General features: G+C 48.1%; 1 protein-coding gene across 1 annotated transcript in view; it reads right to left on the bottom strand.

Annotated features, from left to right (window-relative positions):
• The window catches only part of LOC144144601 (SEC14-like protein 2), a 55,123-nt gene that overhangs the window by 6,494 nt on the left and 32,498 nt on the right, over nt 1-16,131 (bottom strand). The window contains exons 7-10 of the mRNA XM_077676108.1: nt 14,074-14,154; nt 12,936-13,016; nt 10,026-10,112; nt 7,246-7,358 (exon numbers count right to left, since the gene is read on the bottom strand). Coding sequence (XP_077532234.1) covers nt 7,246-7,358; nt 10,026-10,112; nt 12,936-13,016; nt 14,074-14,154 — 362 coding nt within the window. The remainder of the gene's footprint in view (nt 1-7,245; nt 7,359-10,025; nt 10,113-12,935; nt 13,017-14,073; nt 14,155-16,131) is intronic.

The raw sequence follows: 16,131 nt of genomic DNA, 5'->3' as shown, positions 1-16,131 counted from the left end.
AACAGTTTTCTTATTTCGGTTTTGATATCACCGCAATGGCGTCATGCGCTGTGGGCGCTCTGCAGCGGAACACTAGAAAGTCTGTAGTGTTTGTGATCTCTTTTTTGTGTGAAAACAACGTACTTAAGAGCCTGATTGGAGCTTAACGAGTTATCATAGGCTAGAGCGATCCATCTCACATTTTTGTGAAGAAGAATTTCACGCGGCCATCTTGGATATGAGTTTTTTTTCTCTGATGCGAAGATTTGAATGGTTACTAGGGGCTGGACTATTGATCAGTGTTTTAACAGATCGCTTGTCTCCGTACCCGTTCGTAAAGGCTTGAAGGAACTGCCTTTTAGACATCACTAGTCTTGTCTTTCAAACGCAGTAAACTTGTTCTGTCATGTGCGCGTGTGTGTATTGTAGGTGGTGACCGGATGTGCTCTTTTCCGGCATAGGAGTCAAGAAGAATGAAGACTGTTTTGTATATGAGGATTTTTAGTACGAGATGCCGTCAGAGTGGTTCCCTCCAGTTTGCCATGATCGAAGCAATTTATTTTGTCTACGCATCGTGGCTGCGTAAAGCGTAGTTGTGTTGTTGCGCGCTTACACTCATCTTCGGAAGCTACACACGCACAGCAAATTGCTTGCCCATTTGCCGTCCACGTTGATGTACAGACAGAGAATTTTTTCTTCCCTGTGAATGTTGGTTGTGACAGTTTAAATACCATGCTGAGCCGTAAAAATGTGTCCATGAAACTGTGCTACTCTCGCTAGGATTATGCACATATCTCTGCCTGCTTTTTTTTCGATCGTCTGGAGTAGCGACAGCACGAAGAAGTGGTGTTGGTAAAGAAACGTTTGGTTACTTAACGCAAGTTTACCTATGATGACTGTTGCTGCCGTTACGGTTGTCGAAAGAGTTGTTGGTCGCAGTATGTTAAAGCTCGTGAAAAATTTAACGTCTTGTTAATGAATTGCATGCTATCAGGTGAGCGGGGTATGTATCCTTAGAAAGAAAAAAAAATATTGCGGATGTTTACTGCAGCAATAACAAGAGGGCTAGAATAGTTTTCATGTATATAAAACAAAGCTAGGGCTGTGAAGAAAAGAAAAGAAACAGAGCTCGCCGGGCTCATCCGCAAGGAACACCTACTCAAAGCGCTGATTCCGCTGCGCTGTACACTTGAGCATGCATGCATGCATCTACAACGCAACGAATTTTTTAAATCTTCTCAGCTATACTTTTCGTTCTTCAAAATGTAAAAGAGAAGCGCTGTTTGGTTCTTCCTTTATGTCCACAATGTTTTACATTTTCTAGACTTTCCGCAGATTCACGTCATCTAAAAGAGCATCTAGCGACTGCATCAGCTACGGGAAATTAAACTTGTGCTTCAAGCTGTTTACCCTCGACATTAAAAACACTCATTATGCTTGTTAAAAACTGCATTGCCAATAAATGATTTTTTCTCGCTTCATAGGCCTGCACAATCATTTACGTCGACTGTCACCAGCTGTGTCTTCGCAGCGATGTCGGTGGAAAAACTCGTGTGCTCGATTCGCGGCCGCGACAACTTCAGTTCGGTGGGCGCAAAAAGCTGCAGCAGCGGCGAGTTTTTGGTTATAGAATATGTTTTCAATGACGACTATTTTTGGAGTGTTTGTATTTAGGAAAAGCCGAAAGAGGCAATTATATACCGTTTTATTAGGTTTATAAACCATTCAAATCGTACAAAGTGATTTTTCTTTTTGCTTTTCTGTTTTCGACTTCTCTTTCTACTTATTTTTTCAATGTTCTCTGACACAAAGGTAGATTTATTGGAGTCTCGAAAACGGCGTTTATGCCTGTGCCCCCTGTTTCACATATTTGACCAGCTAATCAGCAGACGTCAAGTTTGCGCTTTTTCACACTTTCCTGCTACGTCGGTTCCCTTCATTATTCTATATTTGCATTGAAGCATTCTTCACTGCAGTTTTCCGGATGACGCTGCCATAGCAGACTCAGTCCCGAGAGCTCACACACGACCCACACACCACTCACGATTGAGTGGTGTGTGAGCCTCACCATCGTTTCCGGCTGGCGAGTGCGAGTCTGAGTGAGTGTGAGGGCCACTTACCACTCGTGAGTGGTGAGTGGCACTTGTGGGTGGTACCGGCCACTCGTGAGTGGTACCGGCTGACACTGATCACGGCTCATTGATATCACTGAAACTCACATTTCATACCTTTTGTAATCACGAACGTTGCTACTCAGCAAAATATTTAAAAGAATGTCTAGTGCAAATCTGAGAGAAAAGTAAGTAAAATAAAGAAGATCGAGGAACGATCTTTAATTAATACTTAGAGGAGAAATTGTTTCAAAAATATTCGAAACATTAATTAGGCCTAAAACAACCGTAATAAGAACACAGAAACACTCTCTACAAAACTTGTTGTTAGAGATCTTGAAGAAAAATAAAATAATAAAACGAGGTTGACGAACCATCCTGAGTACACAATTACAGGCGAGAGCGTTTCTAAGAAATCGATTCAATTTGTGATTATGCCAAATAAAAACAATAGGAGCATCGACAAACCTTTCAACTGTGAACTTTTTTTTTTTTTTTCACTCATTGGCACGCCAGAATCTCTCTCGCTCTCTATCGAAATCGCCCTGCAGTGAAAGGTCCGGCTGCATGACTGATTGTGTGCTGATATGCCCGCGCATCCCAAAATAACTATATAAAGACGTTATTCTATTCCTTACGTTCCGTAGATTTTGGATTACGTTATAACTGATTGTGCTGCTTTATTCAGCTATTTTTATCACAGTTTTTATTTGAGAAATTGGTGACAGTGAAGTCATTTTTTTTACAGCGAAGCTGTATATAGATCGTTCGCATGCATTTCTTCTTGTCGTGGTCCGTCAGCAGGATTGTTCAGTAGAATACGCTGTGCGGCTAAGCGAAATTTTGCCGCATATAGACATATGGGCGTTCTCGTTTTCTGCCGCCATCAGAAAACGCCCACAGTGGTTGCGACCCGTGGTTGCGACCAAATCGGCGTCCTTGCGATCAGCATCGGGACACCTTAAGCGGTAGCCACATGGAGAGATTTTTACGAGTGACGCTAAGAACGAGGCGACGGGGATGCGCCGTCGCTCGTCGCCGTCGCTCGCCGAGGCAGCCACATGAGAGCGACCGCGCGAGCGACAGAGAAAAGCGATGTCGATTTCGTCGCACTGCGCCCAATAGAATGATCAAAGTGCACTCGGTCGGAAGGTTCTTTTTGTGCGTGCATTTGTCACACCAAAAAGAAATAAACGTATTTCGGTAAGCCGAGGTTTAGCGCTGCTTCTATAGAGAGCTTTAGCTGACCGTTTTCGACGGTCCGCTCCGGTATCGGCGGCCCGCACGGCGCAACCTGAGCCAATGCCGTTCGCGGCCAAGTGCGCCACGCATGCGGAAAGGCGCTCCCGCTTGCTATCGCAGCGGAGCGGACCGGGAAAAACGGTCAGATAAAACTGGCTTATATCAGTAACCATCGTGCACGACGGCTTTCATCGGCATGCAGCGATGCCATTTTTTTTTTATTTTGTTACGACGTCCTCCATCACTGCATTCGGGTTTTCCCAAACGCGGGCCAAGAGCCGTCCATTTGTTCTTCGCTCTGGCGCGAACGGGGTTGCCGTGGTCGGTAATTGTAATGACTTGCAATGCTTTCATTAATTTTAAGATGCAAGCGCTCGTGAGCTCCGTGCGACAAAGCCATGGCGATACCATGACATAGTGAAGTTGCGTTTTCTTCCCAACGCCGGTGCTAGCGCGCCGCCGGCAGCGCAAAAACGCCTCGTCACGTCTGTATAGACAGACGGGTGAAGCATTGTCTGCGAGCCGTCGTTCGCAGACGATGCTTCCGCTGGAGCACCTCTGGACGTTCGGAGTATACCTCGTTCCCGTGCTTGGATTTCGGGCCCCTTTACGCAGTTGTCTGCATGGAAACGCCGTGTAAATTGTTGGGCATACCTTCCTCGATGGGTGTGCGAATTGTGCGGATATGTGTAGCATTGACAGACGTGGCACAGGCCGTTCCCTTTGGACGCACCAGGCGCGGACGCCATTACTAATAAGCTACTACGACGTCTTGACGTTACTTCTATTGATCATATCACCACTTTGTTTAAATCTTCCCGCGCGGCACTCTTCCGAGCTCGTTCTTTTCCCACCGCTGGCATCGAAGCACCCTATTCGCCAGTGTTCGTTGCCCTCTGGAGTGCGGTGGAATGAACCTTCCTGCCGTTTGGAGGCTTCAAAAGGTGACAACTGGTTGAGTTTGCCATTTACAAACCGCGTGTTGGGAAGCAAGGTGGCCACAACAATAATTTTCCGCGTCGGGAGCTGCAGTGCGCGTAAGGCCTGTTTTTGTGCCAGCCACAGTGGGGATAGAGGAGACTGGAGGTGAGGAGCAACTTAGAGAACGTGTTCTAGGACTTGTGCGCTGACGAATGATGATGATGATACAAGGAGCTTCCTGCGGAAGTTGAGTGCCGCCGGCTGGCTCCAACGATTGATCAGCATGGAACCAAGACTGCCGGTAAGCTTACTATTTAAACCTTCATTTCCCCTGAATAGAAACAGTGCATAATCCGCCCATGGGAAGTTAATTATGGCCACAGTAGCTACGGAAAATGGGTTGGGGAAATACCAAGATTTGTCTGGCTGCACTTGTGCACCATGTTGTGTCGTGTTCCGTGACGGCGTTTGTAAAGTACCCTAACTTGTGTAAGGAAAGAGCAGTGTCGGCATGTCGGAAGTCTTTGAATCGGCAGTGTAGCGGCCCCTCTGTATTTTTCGCGATTCAAAAAATGGCTGTGGCTTAGCTCAGGTAAGCCTGAATATGCAAAGCGATGGCTTGATTTAGCCTGGTTAAATCTTGGTTTCACTTGGTTAACCTTTGATTTATCTGTAGTGATTATACTTATCGTCCAAAGACTGCCTTTGTCTTGGTTGTGGTCCCGCTTCCCGCGTTTTGCAAGCCGAACGGCTCGCTGTGCGACATCCGCGGGCTGGTCAGACGCCGCTTGCCTACGGCGGCTCAAAGCCTCCTCCGCGCAACGCTCAGAAAAGACGGCCCGGCCTCGCTCTCATTCATGTACACGCTCGCACGCACGCGGCGAGTCTCGTGGTCAGGCGTGAACCTGCTGCGGAGAGCGCACGCGCCAAGCCGGCAGCGGCGGCGGGTGCGGCGAACGCGGCCGTCGGCGCAGCTCGGCCCGCCGAGTCACACGATGGGTTGCCAAGGGTTCCGCGCAGCTGCGGTCAAAGGAAGGTCAAATTTACCGCGACGGCGAAGCCGCTCAATGAGATTAGTAAACCGTTGCTTTAAAACTGGTTACAACGGCTGAAAATGGCTCTAACAAACTGTCGCCGAAACACACATAGATACATGAAACATATACACCTCGTGAACTGCCAGCGATAACGCCGGTGACGCTGGGACATGGCGAAGGTGGGCTTTGAGTGCAACGTCATTGCGCCAGGTGAAATGCTTCGCGTGCGGCGCGCAGACGCTTCGTCACTGATTTCCGGGCACCCGGTCGCTTTCGGTGCCTTCGTTCGCAGACTCCTCCTTTCTCAGCAGCAACTCTTCGCGAACGCTTCTGCACGAAATATCTTCTTGAGCTACTTAAACCCGAAAATTTTGCTCTGTCCGTCTGTCTGTGTCTGTCTGTCTGTCTGTGTGTCTGTGTCCGTCCGTCCGTCCTTCCGTCCGTCCTTCCATCTGTCTGTCTGTTTGTCTGTCTGAGTGAGTGAGTGAGTGAGGGAGTGAGTGAGTGAGCGAGAGAGCGAGTGATGAGCGGGAGGGTGACTGAGTGCTCTTGGAAATATGTGTATTTTGTAGTGAGCGTAAGGGAGTGACGTACACTTTTGCCGAGGTATGCACGCTGCAGGCGGCACGAGGCTGTGGGAGCAGCAACGGCCGCAGCTGCAGGAGGTTTTTATATCAAAGGGGGCGGTGGATATCAAAGGGGGCGGTGGTTGTAAGACATGCGCCGACTCTCCAAAGAAGCCTTAGCGTTCGCTGGTATCTTCGCCCTAATTTTTCAGACTATGCCGTTCTGTACTTTTTACGATGTGCTGTTTTGCCACTGTGCTGTAATGCTGTTTGGCGTTTATCTGTTTTCTCGCGTGTTGTTCGGTAATGGCGCCCTGTATGGCTGCTCTAATAGAGGGATTTCCCTTTCTGTGTTGTAGTGATAGCTAGTGAGGTATAGGTGTTTTTTTAATTTTAATTTTAATTTTAATTTTAAGGCCTTTATCGCCAAGAAGGGTTTAGCGCTATACACATATATCGCCAGGCCTCTTATCAAATTGCTCGGCCAATAATAATAAAAGAAACAAATTTCTTTATCTAAAAGGTGCAGAGCTCATGCAGAAAAGCAATTCAAAACAAACAGAAGTGCACGCAACACGACCGCGCCCTTGATGAAGCCCATGATTGCCCGGCGTCAATCGGCAGCGAGACCTTACGGCTACTGGTTGTCTCTTTGCAACTAACCTTCTTGAGGCTTGCTTATCGCATGAAACGGGCGCTGCTGCTTACCATCAGATACTGTCTCCGATCTAAAAACGGCGAGGGAAATCCGCGGCCACTTTCAAGGATACCGTTTCTTTACGCTTTAAGCCGCATTGCACTTTAATACATATCAGTAACAGGACTGCAAATAAAAGCATCACCGCTATGTTTTGTGATGCAAATTGTGGTTACGACTACTTACCAACCATGCGTGCGAGGCGAAATACGCATTTTCATGCTGGTACGCTTCATCGCCGTCACCCCGCCGACGTCGTTTGCGTCGGGATTCCAGCTTCAACCGCGTGTCAGCAGCATAGACAAACACTGGTATTCTGAGTCCTTCCTCCGCTCGAGCCTCCAATGGAGGAGATACTTGAAATCGATTTTCCCATGCAGAAGAATGGCGGAATCCTCCCCTCAGCCGAGTGGAGGGAGCAGATGGAGTGGAGGGGGGAACTCAGAATACGGCCCAAATAAAGTTCAATATTAAGTTGCAGCCACGTACGGCGTCACCGACGATATAAGTGCAATTGCTGCAGGACTTCCCCGGCGATGCATTTGGCTGCTGGGACGGGCGGCCATTTCAACGCTTTTCGCTCGGCATGGAAGCGGATAACAATCAGCCAAATTCCCTTCCCTTGGACGGTGGAAGCGCGGCCGTAAGGCCGCCGCAGCCTGCTCATAGGAACGCTAATAGCGTCAACTTACGTGTGACGAGCAGTACGGGTCCCCGGTGTTCTCGTCGACGCAGGTTCCGCCCCACGCCTTGGGGAGCTGGTCGGCGTCTATGTACTTGAGGATCTCCTCCTTCCAGTTGTCCCCTGCACGAGCGCCAACACGTGCCGGGCCGTTAGTCCCCATTCGACGGCTCCGCTACGAACGAAGCTCTGCATCCAATACGTCTCCGGTGCGGATTTGTTTACACAAATGCGGGCAGATTCGAATATAATCAGTGTGTCGAGCTATCCCGGTTCCAGTTTCTGTAAACGCTCGCTCTTGAATGAAAGGGTTGTTGGGCTGACCCAACAAGCACGCATAGTTCGGTGGTATCCGCTTGCAAAAAAGCGGGATATGGGCGCCCGAGGTTGAGTTGAGCTACATAGTGCGCTCTCTATGGCACATGTCGGTATCGGAACTGCTACATTGGGTACTACTAAAAAATACTATTTTTATTGTGCAATTAGTCTCACGATGTACAGCAGCCCAAAATTTTAATAATATCGCGGGATCATCGACCTGCGGGTAGATCACGGTAGAAATCGGCGAAACGAACGAGAATACTTTGCAAGCGCAGAACTGGCCAGCCCCTCCAACCGTCGTCTGCTAGGCTGTTCCCTCAAGCACGACACAACCCCTTTCGGCTGTTTATCAGCGAGCTATCTTCAGTGCCGGGCGGTGACAGCGATTTCGCGTGTGCCTTGTTCCCCGGCAAAGCGGCTGAGAAGCAGCGGAAAGGGCTTGCGTCGTGCTTGAGGAAACAGTCTAGCAGACGATGGTTGCAGGGGCTGGCCAGTTTACGCTGCCAAAGTACTCTCGCTCGTTTCGCCGATTTCTACCGCGATAAGGCGGTGACCCACCCGCAGGTCGACGATCCCGCGATATTATTAAAAATTTGGGCTGCTGTCATAGGTGTAATAATACATTAACAAAACTGTGCAAAAATCTGCGGAAAACATTTTTTTTTTTGAATGCCCTTAGTGATAATGCTGGACGATTTAGAATTCTGGTTCTTGTTTATCCCTCACTTCGCAAGTTGGCTTGTCAAGTCTTTCAAAGGCCAACTGCACTCAAATTTACTTTAAACGTGCAGTAAGTACGTGTCACCAAATCAACTGGGAAATGACTGCTTCGTGAAATGCCTTGTTAATTAGTTATAAGCGGTTAACATAGCTCCGTCACAGGCGACAGTGCGCCTGCGCGCGGATCGCGCAAACAGCCGTGAAGCAGAAGTGACATTGCGGTCGGCCCTCCGCTCTTTCCTACGGCCAGCCAGGAGTAACGTTGACCAGGAGAACCGGTCGAGCTCCCCTTGGGCTTGGACTGCGGTGAGGGCGAAACGTTGCGCGCAGGTTTGCCCCGGCCGGCCGGCCGCGTGCCGCCCCTCGCTTGCTGGCTGGGCCGGCTGGAACGTCACTTCAGCCTGGCCGTAACGGCCTCGCTCCCCTCAATTTCGTTTTCAAAAACTCCGATTTTTGATAGCCGTTTGCGCGCCACGGATATGCGTATTTCAGCTGTCATAGTTTGCATCATAGTTGGTTTGTCATAGTTTGCAGTTGGCCTTTTTATCTCCTTATACTCTCCGTCATGTGATGGGAGGCGGAAAGAAATGCTCTCTTTTTTTATGAAAAGGCCACATTCCGCTGGGGCGCCAACAGGTATTTTAACGCGAAAACATTATGTGCCGAATGAGGCGAAAAACTGGGCGTTGTTAGCAGCTAATGGCTCCGAAATTCCACGTGCCTTGAAGTAAAAAAAAAAACAAAACAACTCCGGCATGCACTGGAATCGAACCCAGGGACAAGCAATGACAGGCAATAGTGACGTCACCTACTTTACTTTTTTCCGCTACTAGCCTACACCTTCGTAATACAAAATAATATTTTCTAGGAACTCTATGGTCCGCTTACATGGTTTGAATGCGGAAGCATTAAGGCTCCCCCTGGCGATACTTTACTGATACATCGCGTCTGTGTCATGATGGCTTCTTCAAGATATACTCAGACAAGGTTCGTAGCTTCTCCGTTTGGAGTTGCGAACAGTCTTCGGACTTGTCCCGTGCCCCCTTGAAGCTCACGGCCGCCTCAGCAATTCCCATTGGCTGCGAAGTCAACATATCCACCCACAGTTCCCACTACCCACTCAAAGGGATTGGCCAGTGAAGATGACGGCTGCCACCAGAGGCCTCCCCTGAGCACTGGGAGAGAGCACTGTCCAGCTCGGACCCTGAAGACCAGCTTTGGCTAGTGAAGAGAGCCCAAGAAATCGGACCGTCTCAAGGGGTCTTAGAATAAGGACTCTTCCCGAAGGCTAACTGCTTCATTGGGACGTTTCCTCCTCCTCCAATTCACCAATTAAAGTTGCCATAATGCTTTCTCATACCAAGCACGTGAGCAGACCAGACTTCCGCGCAAGAAAAGTTCAGTAATTCTTATTAGAATACTATTCAACCCGAAAAGGATTCGGAGTTTGTGGTGCTGAAGGTAGTTCTCAGTCACACGGACACGAATTACTGACCAGTTTTTAACTTCCGTGTACAGGCGCAATGTTTGCCTCATGTGCGGTGAAGTGGGTCAAATGGGATAAACTGTAGGGAAATTAAAGGGATAGCTTTACTCAAGAAATTTAGTATATCTCACTGCTAGCACTTGGATCTTTAAAACGGCTCATGAATTTACTTTCTTTTATCGTAGGTGCCACTTGAAGGTGTAGAGTCACATAGACACCCGGATATTTAGCAACATCCGCCCTTCTAAAGTTGGCACACTTGCCTCTTCCTAGGACATGAACTTTCGTTAGTGTGTTTCCGGTGAGCAGAGGCTTGATCAGGTTGAACAGGACGGAGAACAGGGCTGGAACTGTAGAGAGAAAAAAAAGAAAAGGTTTGCATCAATTTGTTGCCTGGAAAACATATCTGTCACTTGGAACAATTCACTCGGTAAAACTAAAGCATAGCAAAAGACATGTCGGTGGAACACGCAGGGACGAAAGAAAGGAAGAATGGGTACGAGTCTTTTGTCTCTTCGCTGTTTCACCGATATGTCACGTGATCAACAAGTGAAGGAACTTCAAGCTTTAGCTAGCATGGCACAAGCTGCTCTGACTTCTCGTGGACCATTATAAACTTTTTTTGTGTCCCCGGTTCTTTCTGAATGTTCTTCTATACTCCGTACGTAGCCGGTGTACTTTTCGTCGGGCCTTCTGAGCTCCTACCATAGTGAAGGAAACATGCTGTATAATAAAGCGTCATCGCTATATGATTCTCTCCATCTGACCGCGGTGGGGTCGTCCACCGAAACGATGACGTCACACGCGGGTCATCCTTGAGTGTCGCTCCGCTAGCTGCTTGGTAGCAGCCAGTTAACGGGGTGGTTCTGTTAATGGGTCTGACCGCTAATGAGTTGTTCCGGACACGTGGAAGCTTATCGCTCGGCGAATATAACCAACAGGCGTGCGGTTTGATCGATAGAATCCGACAGGCGCTGCATTTATTTTAATGGGGAAAGCCACTCTCAGGGGCGGAACGCGATGTTGAAGGCCGATGTTCCTACACCTGTCCCGTTAGAGGTCGAGGGTGCGTGGTCACCGAGCTTTCCTTCTCCTCTACTACTTAGCATGTGGCTGCACAGCCGTGTTCCGCTGCTGCGCGCGCATCACTAAGGCGGTCCAAATTTGAGAATGCAGACAAGTGATGGTGTAACAGAACGAAGTTCGCCTCACCCTTTGAACGCGGGCGGTAAAATGCCTGCCACGGCACCGGCGGGCACAGGACGTCACTAGTCCCAAGTGACGCGGAGGCTTCGTGCTTTTGGAACGCCCGCTCAACCCGCTTCCCGTCTCTTGGAAAGTTTTTGCGTAGCATCATCGGCTCCCAAGCGGCAAAGAAAAAAAGAGCGTGAGGCCCACTGTATACCGTTGGTAACGCACGTGGTTCGGCGTTAAAGCTGCACTGGTCGCTTGTATCTGCTTCACTCGCGGTGGTCTTTCTAAACAAATGTTCTTCGTAGCATTCGAAGATAACTCCCTGCCGATCCCTTAATATGGTCACGACAGCAATCTGGTTTTTGATTGATGAGGGCTAAAATATGCGAGGCCCTGCATAGAACAATCGGGGGCAAGCCAGGAGGAAGAACCCACACACAACGAGTACGTCCAGCCGCTCTCTTCTCTAACCACAAAAGACGTTTGGTGGCGGCAACAACACGCAAACCTATTACTGTGTAAATAGTTTGAATAACTTTAGCTTTCACCAATGGCAGTTCTACATGATAGGGGGCCCCGCCGAGTTTCTCCGCTACATTTCTCTTAGCTGGTAACATGAGGTGCAGAGATTTTTTTACACTTCAGTGAGCTCCAGTAAAATTTTCATTGAGTTCGACTGAGCGCGTATAGCCAGCTATACGAGTAGTACGGGAAAAGTAGGGTAGGGATCGGAGGTATGAAATACTATATGCACAAGTAAAGGGTAAGGGTCGATCTTCCATTGTACCGTGCGCGAGATGTTTAAATCTCGAATGATCGTGGAACGCAGATTAAATTTTGCCGGAGTAAATTTAGTCCGGGCACCAGATGCTCGCTTGCAAAATCCGCCGCCTCGTTTGTCCTTCGAAGGTGTACCGGCTGTGCAGAATATTCGCAGCCTAATGAATGTTTCGGCTTTTAATCAATGGCTCGACAACAAACTGTCTTTTTTTAGAAAGTAAAGGGGAAGAGGGAATTGTTTGTGACCCCTCCCGATAAGCGAGCCGCCGTCCTTGACTCCAATGCAGCCAGCCCGAGGGTATACATGACGACGCGGCAGCAGAGCCATTGAACGCGCTTGGCTCGGGGGGGTTTCTATTTACGAGCAAGCGACGATGGTGGCAACTTCATGCATGCATAAGCAACCGATTTACGCATACAGGAGCCGACTTCATGACCGCCGCCTCCGCGGTATGTCGTCACCGGCGGAGCGGCGACGACCTCGAAATGCGCGCCGTCGATTTCGCACGGTTTAGAAACATTGGCACGGAGCAACTGCGCGGTGGTCATCGCTGACTGCGTTAACAACCGTTTCTGCGGCGGACCTTGATCGCCTGTTAAAAGTGGAGGCTCGGTTCGGAACGACCTCCACATTTTTTTTTTTTTTTTTTGTGATTAGTCTGTTTCAGCGTCGATGGAGCATTGCGGTATAATCTTGCGATGCTTAGAAAGAGGGTTCGAATGCTCCGATGGGAATAGAGACCGATTTGAGGAATTGTTTCAAATATTCTACCTATGTGTAGCACTACTGCAGGCTCAAAGCTTGTCGTAGGTAAAATCTCTTCTCTTCAGCCGTCACCCGGTACATGCGGCCGCTCGGTTAGGGAAGCTTCGAGCTGGAAAGGTATATACCACCCGCGTCGCGGGTTTCTTTGGAGGCGAGTAATGACACTGGTGCCTTCAGATATTATACGAATAACCATAAAAAATGCATTGATGGAAAAATTATTTCAAAATATCGGTCACGAATTGCAGACGCCATAGAGAAGAGTACAACATTCTAGAAACCACCAGAAGTGATAAATATATTAGGCTGCTTGCTGATCGTATATAGTGCCGATTAATCACGTTCGAGTAATTTCCCGTGACCCCCATTGTCTCTTGTTCACAAACTGTAAAGAAACGTTTCGGGGAACTTTGTCCCGGCACAAGCGACTTACCATTGATGACGAACGCCTGGTGTAACCGCTCCGGGTAGTTAGCTTCGTACATCCGAATGAACGCTGACACCGCGGTCACAGCTGCAGGAAAAAAGAGAGAGGTGGGCCGTAAGTCTCAAAGTAAGCCCATTTGAAAATTACGAGGAAGCTAGCGTGCTTCCCTAGCAAAGATATGTAATCCTTTGTCTCAATTTGTTTTTACATGTAAGCTTTGCCAAGTTACCCTTGCGCACAAGCACCACGACCATTACACCCTCCACTTTTCTGTACAGTACTCGGTGGTGTTGACTATCTGTGACTGACATTCCCCTGGGGAGCGCGGTGTCCAGGGCTTAAATTTCAGCACTTGGTACTTCACTAGAAGCAAAAGAGGTTAAAGAAAGGCGAGCACGAGTGTTCGGTGAATTTCGGAAACCTTAATTAAATGTTCGGGTAGTCCCTCCAGATCCATCCAGTGCTGTGAGTTACACTACTCTGAATTTGCGTGTTTGTTTCGTTCGTTCGTTCAAAAAAAAAAGAAAAAAAAAAAGAAAAGAACAGCTCCTGCTCTTTAGATTTTTATATTATGTCAACCGCTTGTCGTAATATTCGACAATGTCCACAGACTGTGGCAGCGCGAACAAGGTACAACTTGGGTGTACGAAGGTGTTGGGCGATTAGAGTAGTGACGCACTTAATTCTATTTTAATGAACAATAGGGCCCTAAAGATGCCGTTAAGAGCCCTGAGTGAATACAGCAAGATGTTGCGGTGTAGCGCCTGTGGGTTTTACGCAAAAATGCAGCCTTTAATACCGCTAACGTAGTGTTTATAAATATCCAGGCATAAAAGCAAGTCAAAGCGTTCTCCGTCAGCAAGAACTTGCTAAAAAGAGGCGAGAAAGATGAGACCTGAAAGATTTTGAGCTATTGCTTACCGAGTTTTAACCTTACTTTTTCACCGCGAGTGACTCTTTAAGATCAACTCCGAGCAAAAACCCTTATAGTTCTCACTGTCGATTTGTCGAGTAGTTAGAGCCAAAACAAAAACAACAACATAAAAAAAATGCACTGAAAGGCCGCCTGTCCGCTATATTAGCATGCACACACTCGCAGCAAGTGCTGTGCTATTGGAGCAGACAGCGAAGTTGAGCCACTTGCCTTCTGTGGTGAGGGCCTGCAGCATGGAGAAGTTGTCGAAGTCAAAGATGGTCGTCTGCGTCTCCACCACTCTTCCCAGCTGCGATTGCGAGGAAGAGAGGAAGGGAAAGCGGTCACGCCACTGCTGTCGCGCATTATGTCGATTCGATCATGGGTGCCCCAATGATATTTACTTTCTTATCTCGTCATCATTTTAAACCTTGCTCTCGCGAATACTTGCGGCCGTTGTTTACCTGTTAGCGGCGGTTCCGACCTTTTGAAGCCGTGGCGTCACTGGCCGAAATTATTACGTTTTATCAGGAACTACAATGTATGCCTGGCTATAAGCAAAAATATGTCCGTACCTATTTGCGTCAGTTCAGTGCAGTTCAGTTCAGTTTATTGTTTTCCCAATAACAATGGTACAGTGCATGGGGATTGATAATACAGAAAGAGGTCCCGAAGTGTGGCACTGCGTTGGGAGCTTTTGTAAATGAACAGTAAAAGAGCACATAGAAACAATCGCAACAGAAGAAACTTACAAAAGAAGTATTATGAAGATTATTGAAAAGTTACACAAAACTTACACAGAATAAGTTTTTTCGCAAAAAGAGCACACATGTCTCAGATATACAAAAAGCGGGAACAACCCGCCAATACCGTAAGTGAGGAGCCGGGGGACTTCTTTTCTTATCAAGGCTCTGCTACCCTCGAGGAGGGCGCTCTCCTCACCGATAAGTGATTCAGCGAAATAAGTCACGATTTATTTCGTCAAAGGAGTGCTGTAGTCTGCCCTTCACAAGCGTGATGAACCAATGGGGGAACAATGCGTGAAGGTTTGCGCCCGTATACGAGTAGTGAGTGAGTGGGTGAGTGTCGTTAGTGAACAGGCGGGGCGCGCCTTGCAAGGTGTGCCGGAAATGGCTTGCTCCGCCGGAGCAGCTTTTTCTTTTTAAAAACTACTCACATCAAACCTCAAGCCAGAAAGCTCTGTGAGTCACGACGCTTTGTGTCTTTCAGAAACTTGTGGACTGGGCACAAGATCTCTCACCCAAAAATATGTTTGTTCGAGGTATGTGACCTCCATGAAAGAAGCATACGGGAGATTGTTTTTTGAAGTTGTTCAAACAAAGCCATCCGCTCGAGCCCATGATCTGGGCAGTTCATGGTAGAGAGTCTGACGTCACTCGGTACACCACACTTTGAACAGAGTTGTGACTAAGCAAGGTTCAGCTCACAAAGGCACGCCGGTGTTCTGGCCGAATTTGTCCGGATGCGGTTTCTGCCCTTCTCATTCCTTTTGTCAGAATGGGTGGTAACGTAAGCGCCACAGATACTTAGAAGGTAGCCATACCACGCGCGGTAGATAACAAAATGTGTATGGAAATTTAGAGAATTGTCTACTAATGCCTAAGCATTCCTACGCCGCTTCTTTTCATTTTGGGATTTTTTCTTTCGCTCAATTACTTTATCTAATCCATAATTAAAGCAAAGATTTAGTTTCCTCATTTTTGCCATTGTGCGCCAATACGCCCTGCAGGAAAGCCACCTTTCTCTTACGCTGATATTGAATGATCGTGATTAAAACAAAAAAAAAAAAAGAAGAAAGAAAACACCTCCCGTGGCCGGAATCGAACCTGGGTCCCTCGCGTTATTGAAGCCGGAGTCTGTCCAACTGCTCTATTTCGACATGGTCGCCAAGCAGCGGGTACCGATTCGCGCCGTACATCCCAAACCCAGACATTAGGCCTACGGAGTGCACGCCCGAGATTTGCTGTGGGTATTCTGGAAGAGAGGTGCGTACCTCCAGAGTGGCACATACTCGCAGTGTGGGATTGGCCAAGCAAAGAATCCATCACGAGAAAACCTCGCGTTCAGCAATCGTCGTCGTTAGACGGAGGGTTGCATGATTTTTTGATAACGTGTTCGACAATTGTGCACTTTGTGTGCATATACAGGGCGTTGCACGGCTGGAACTGTGGGGTACACAGTAAGGAATGCGGACGCTATAATTATAATGAAAAGTAGCCAGTTCCAGCAGCAAAACCCAGCTTCGGCTCGTCTAACGCGCGAAGAAGG

This window comes from Haemaphysalis longicornis, unplaced genomic scaffold, assembly GCF_048455015.1.
Source record: "Haemaphysalis longicornis isolate Haplotype H1 unplaced genomic scaffold, Haemaphysalis longicornis Haplotype H1 scaffold_7, whole genome shotgun sequence".
NCBI classification, from domain to species: Eukaryota; Metazoa; Arthropoda; class Arachnida; order Ixodida; family Ixodidae; genus Haemaphysalis; species Haemaphysalis longicornis.
Note: the sequence above shows the minus strand (reverse complement) of the source record. Positions and strands in the feature narration are given on the sequence as shown.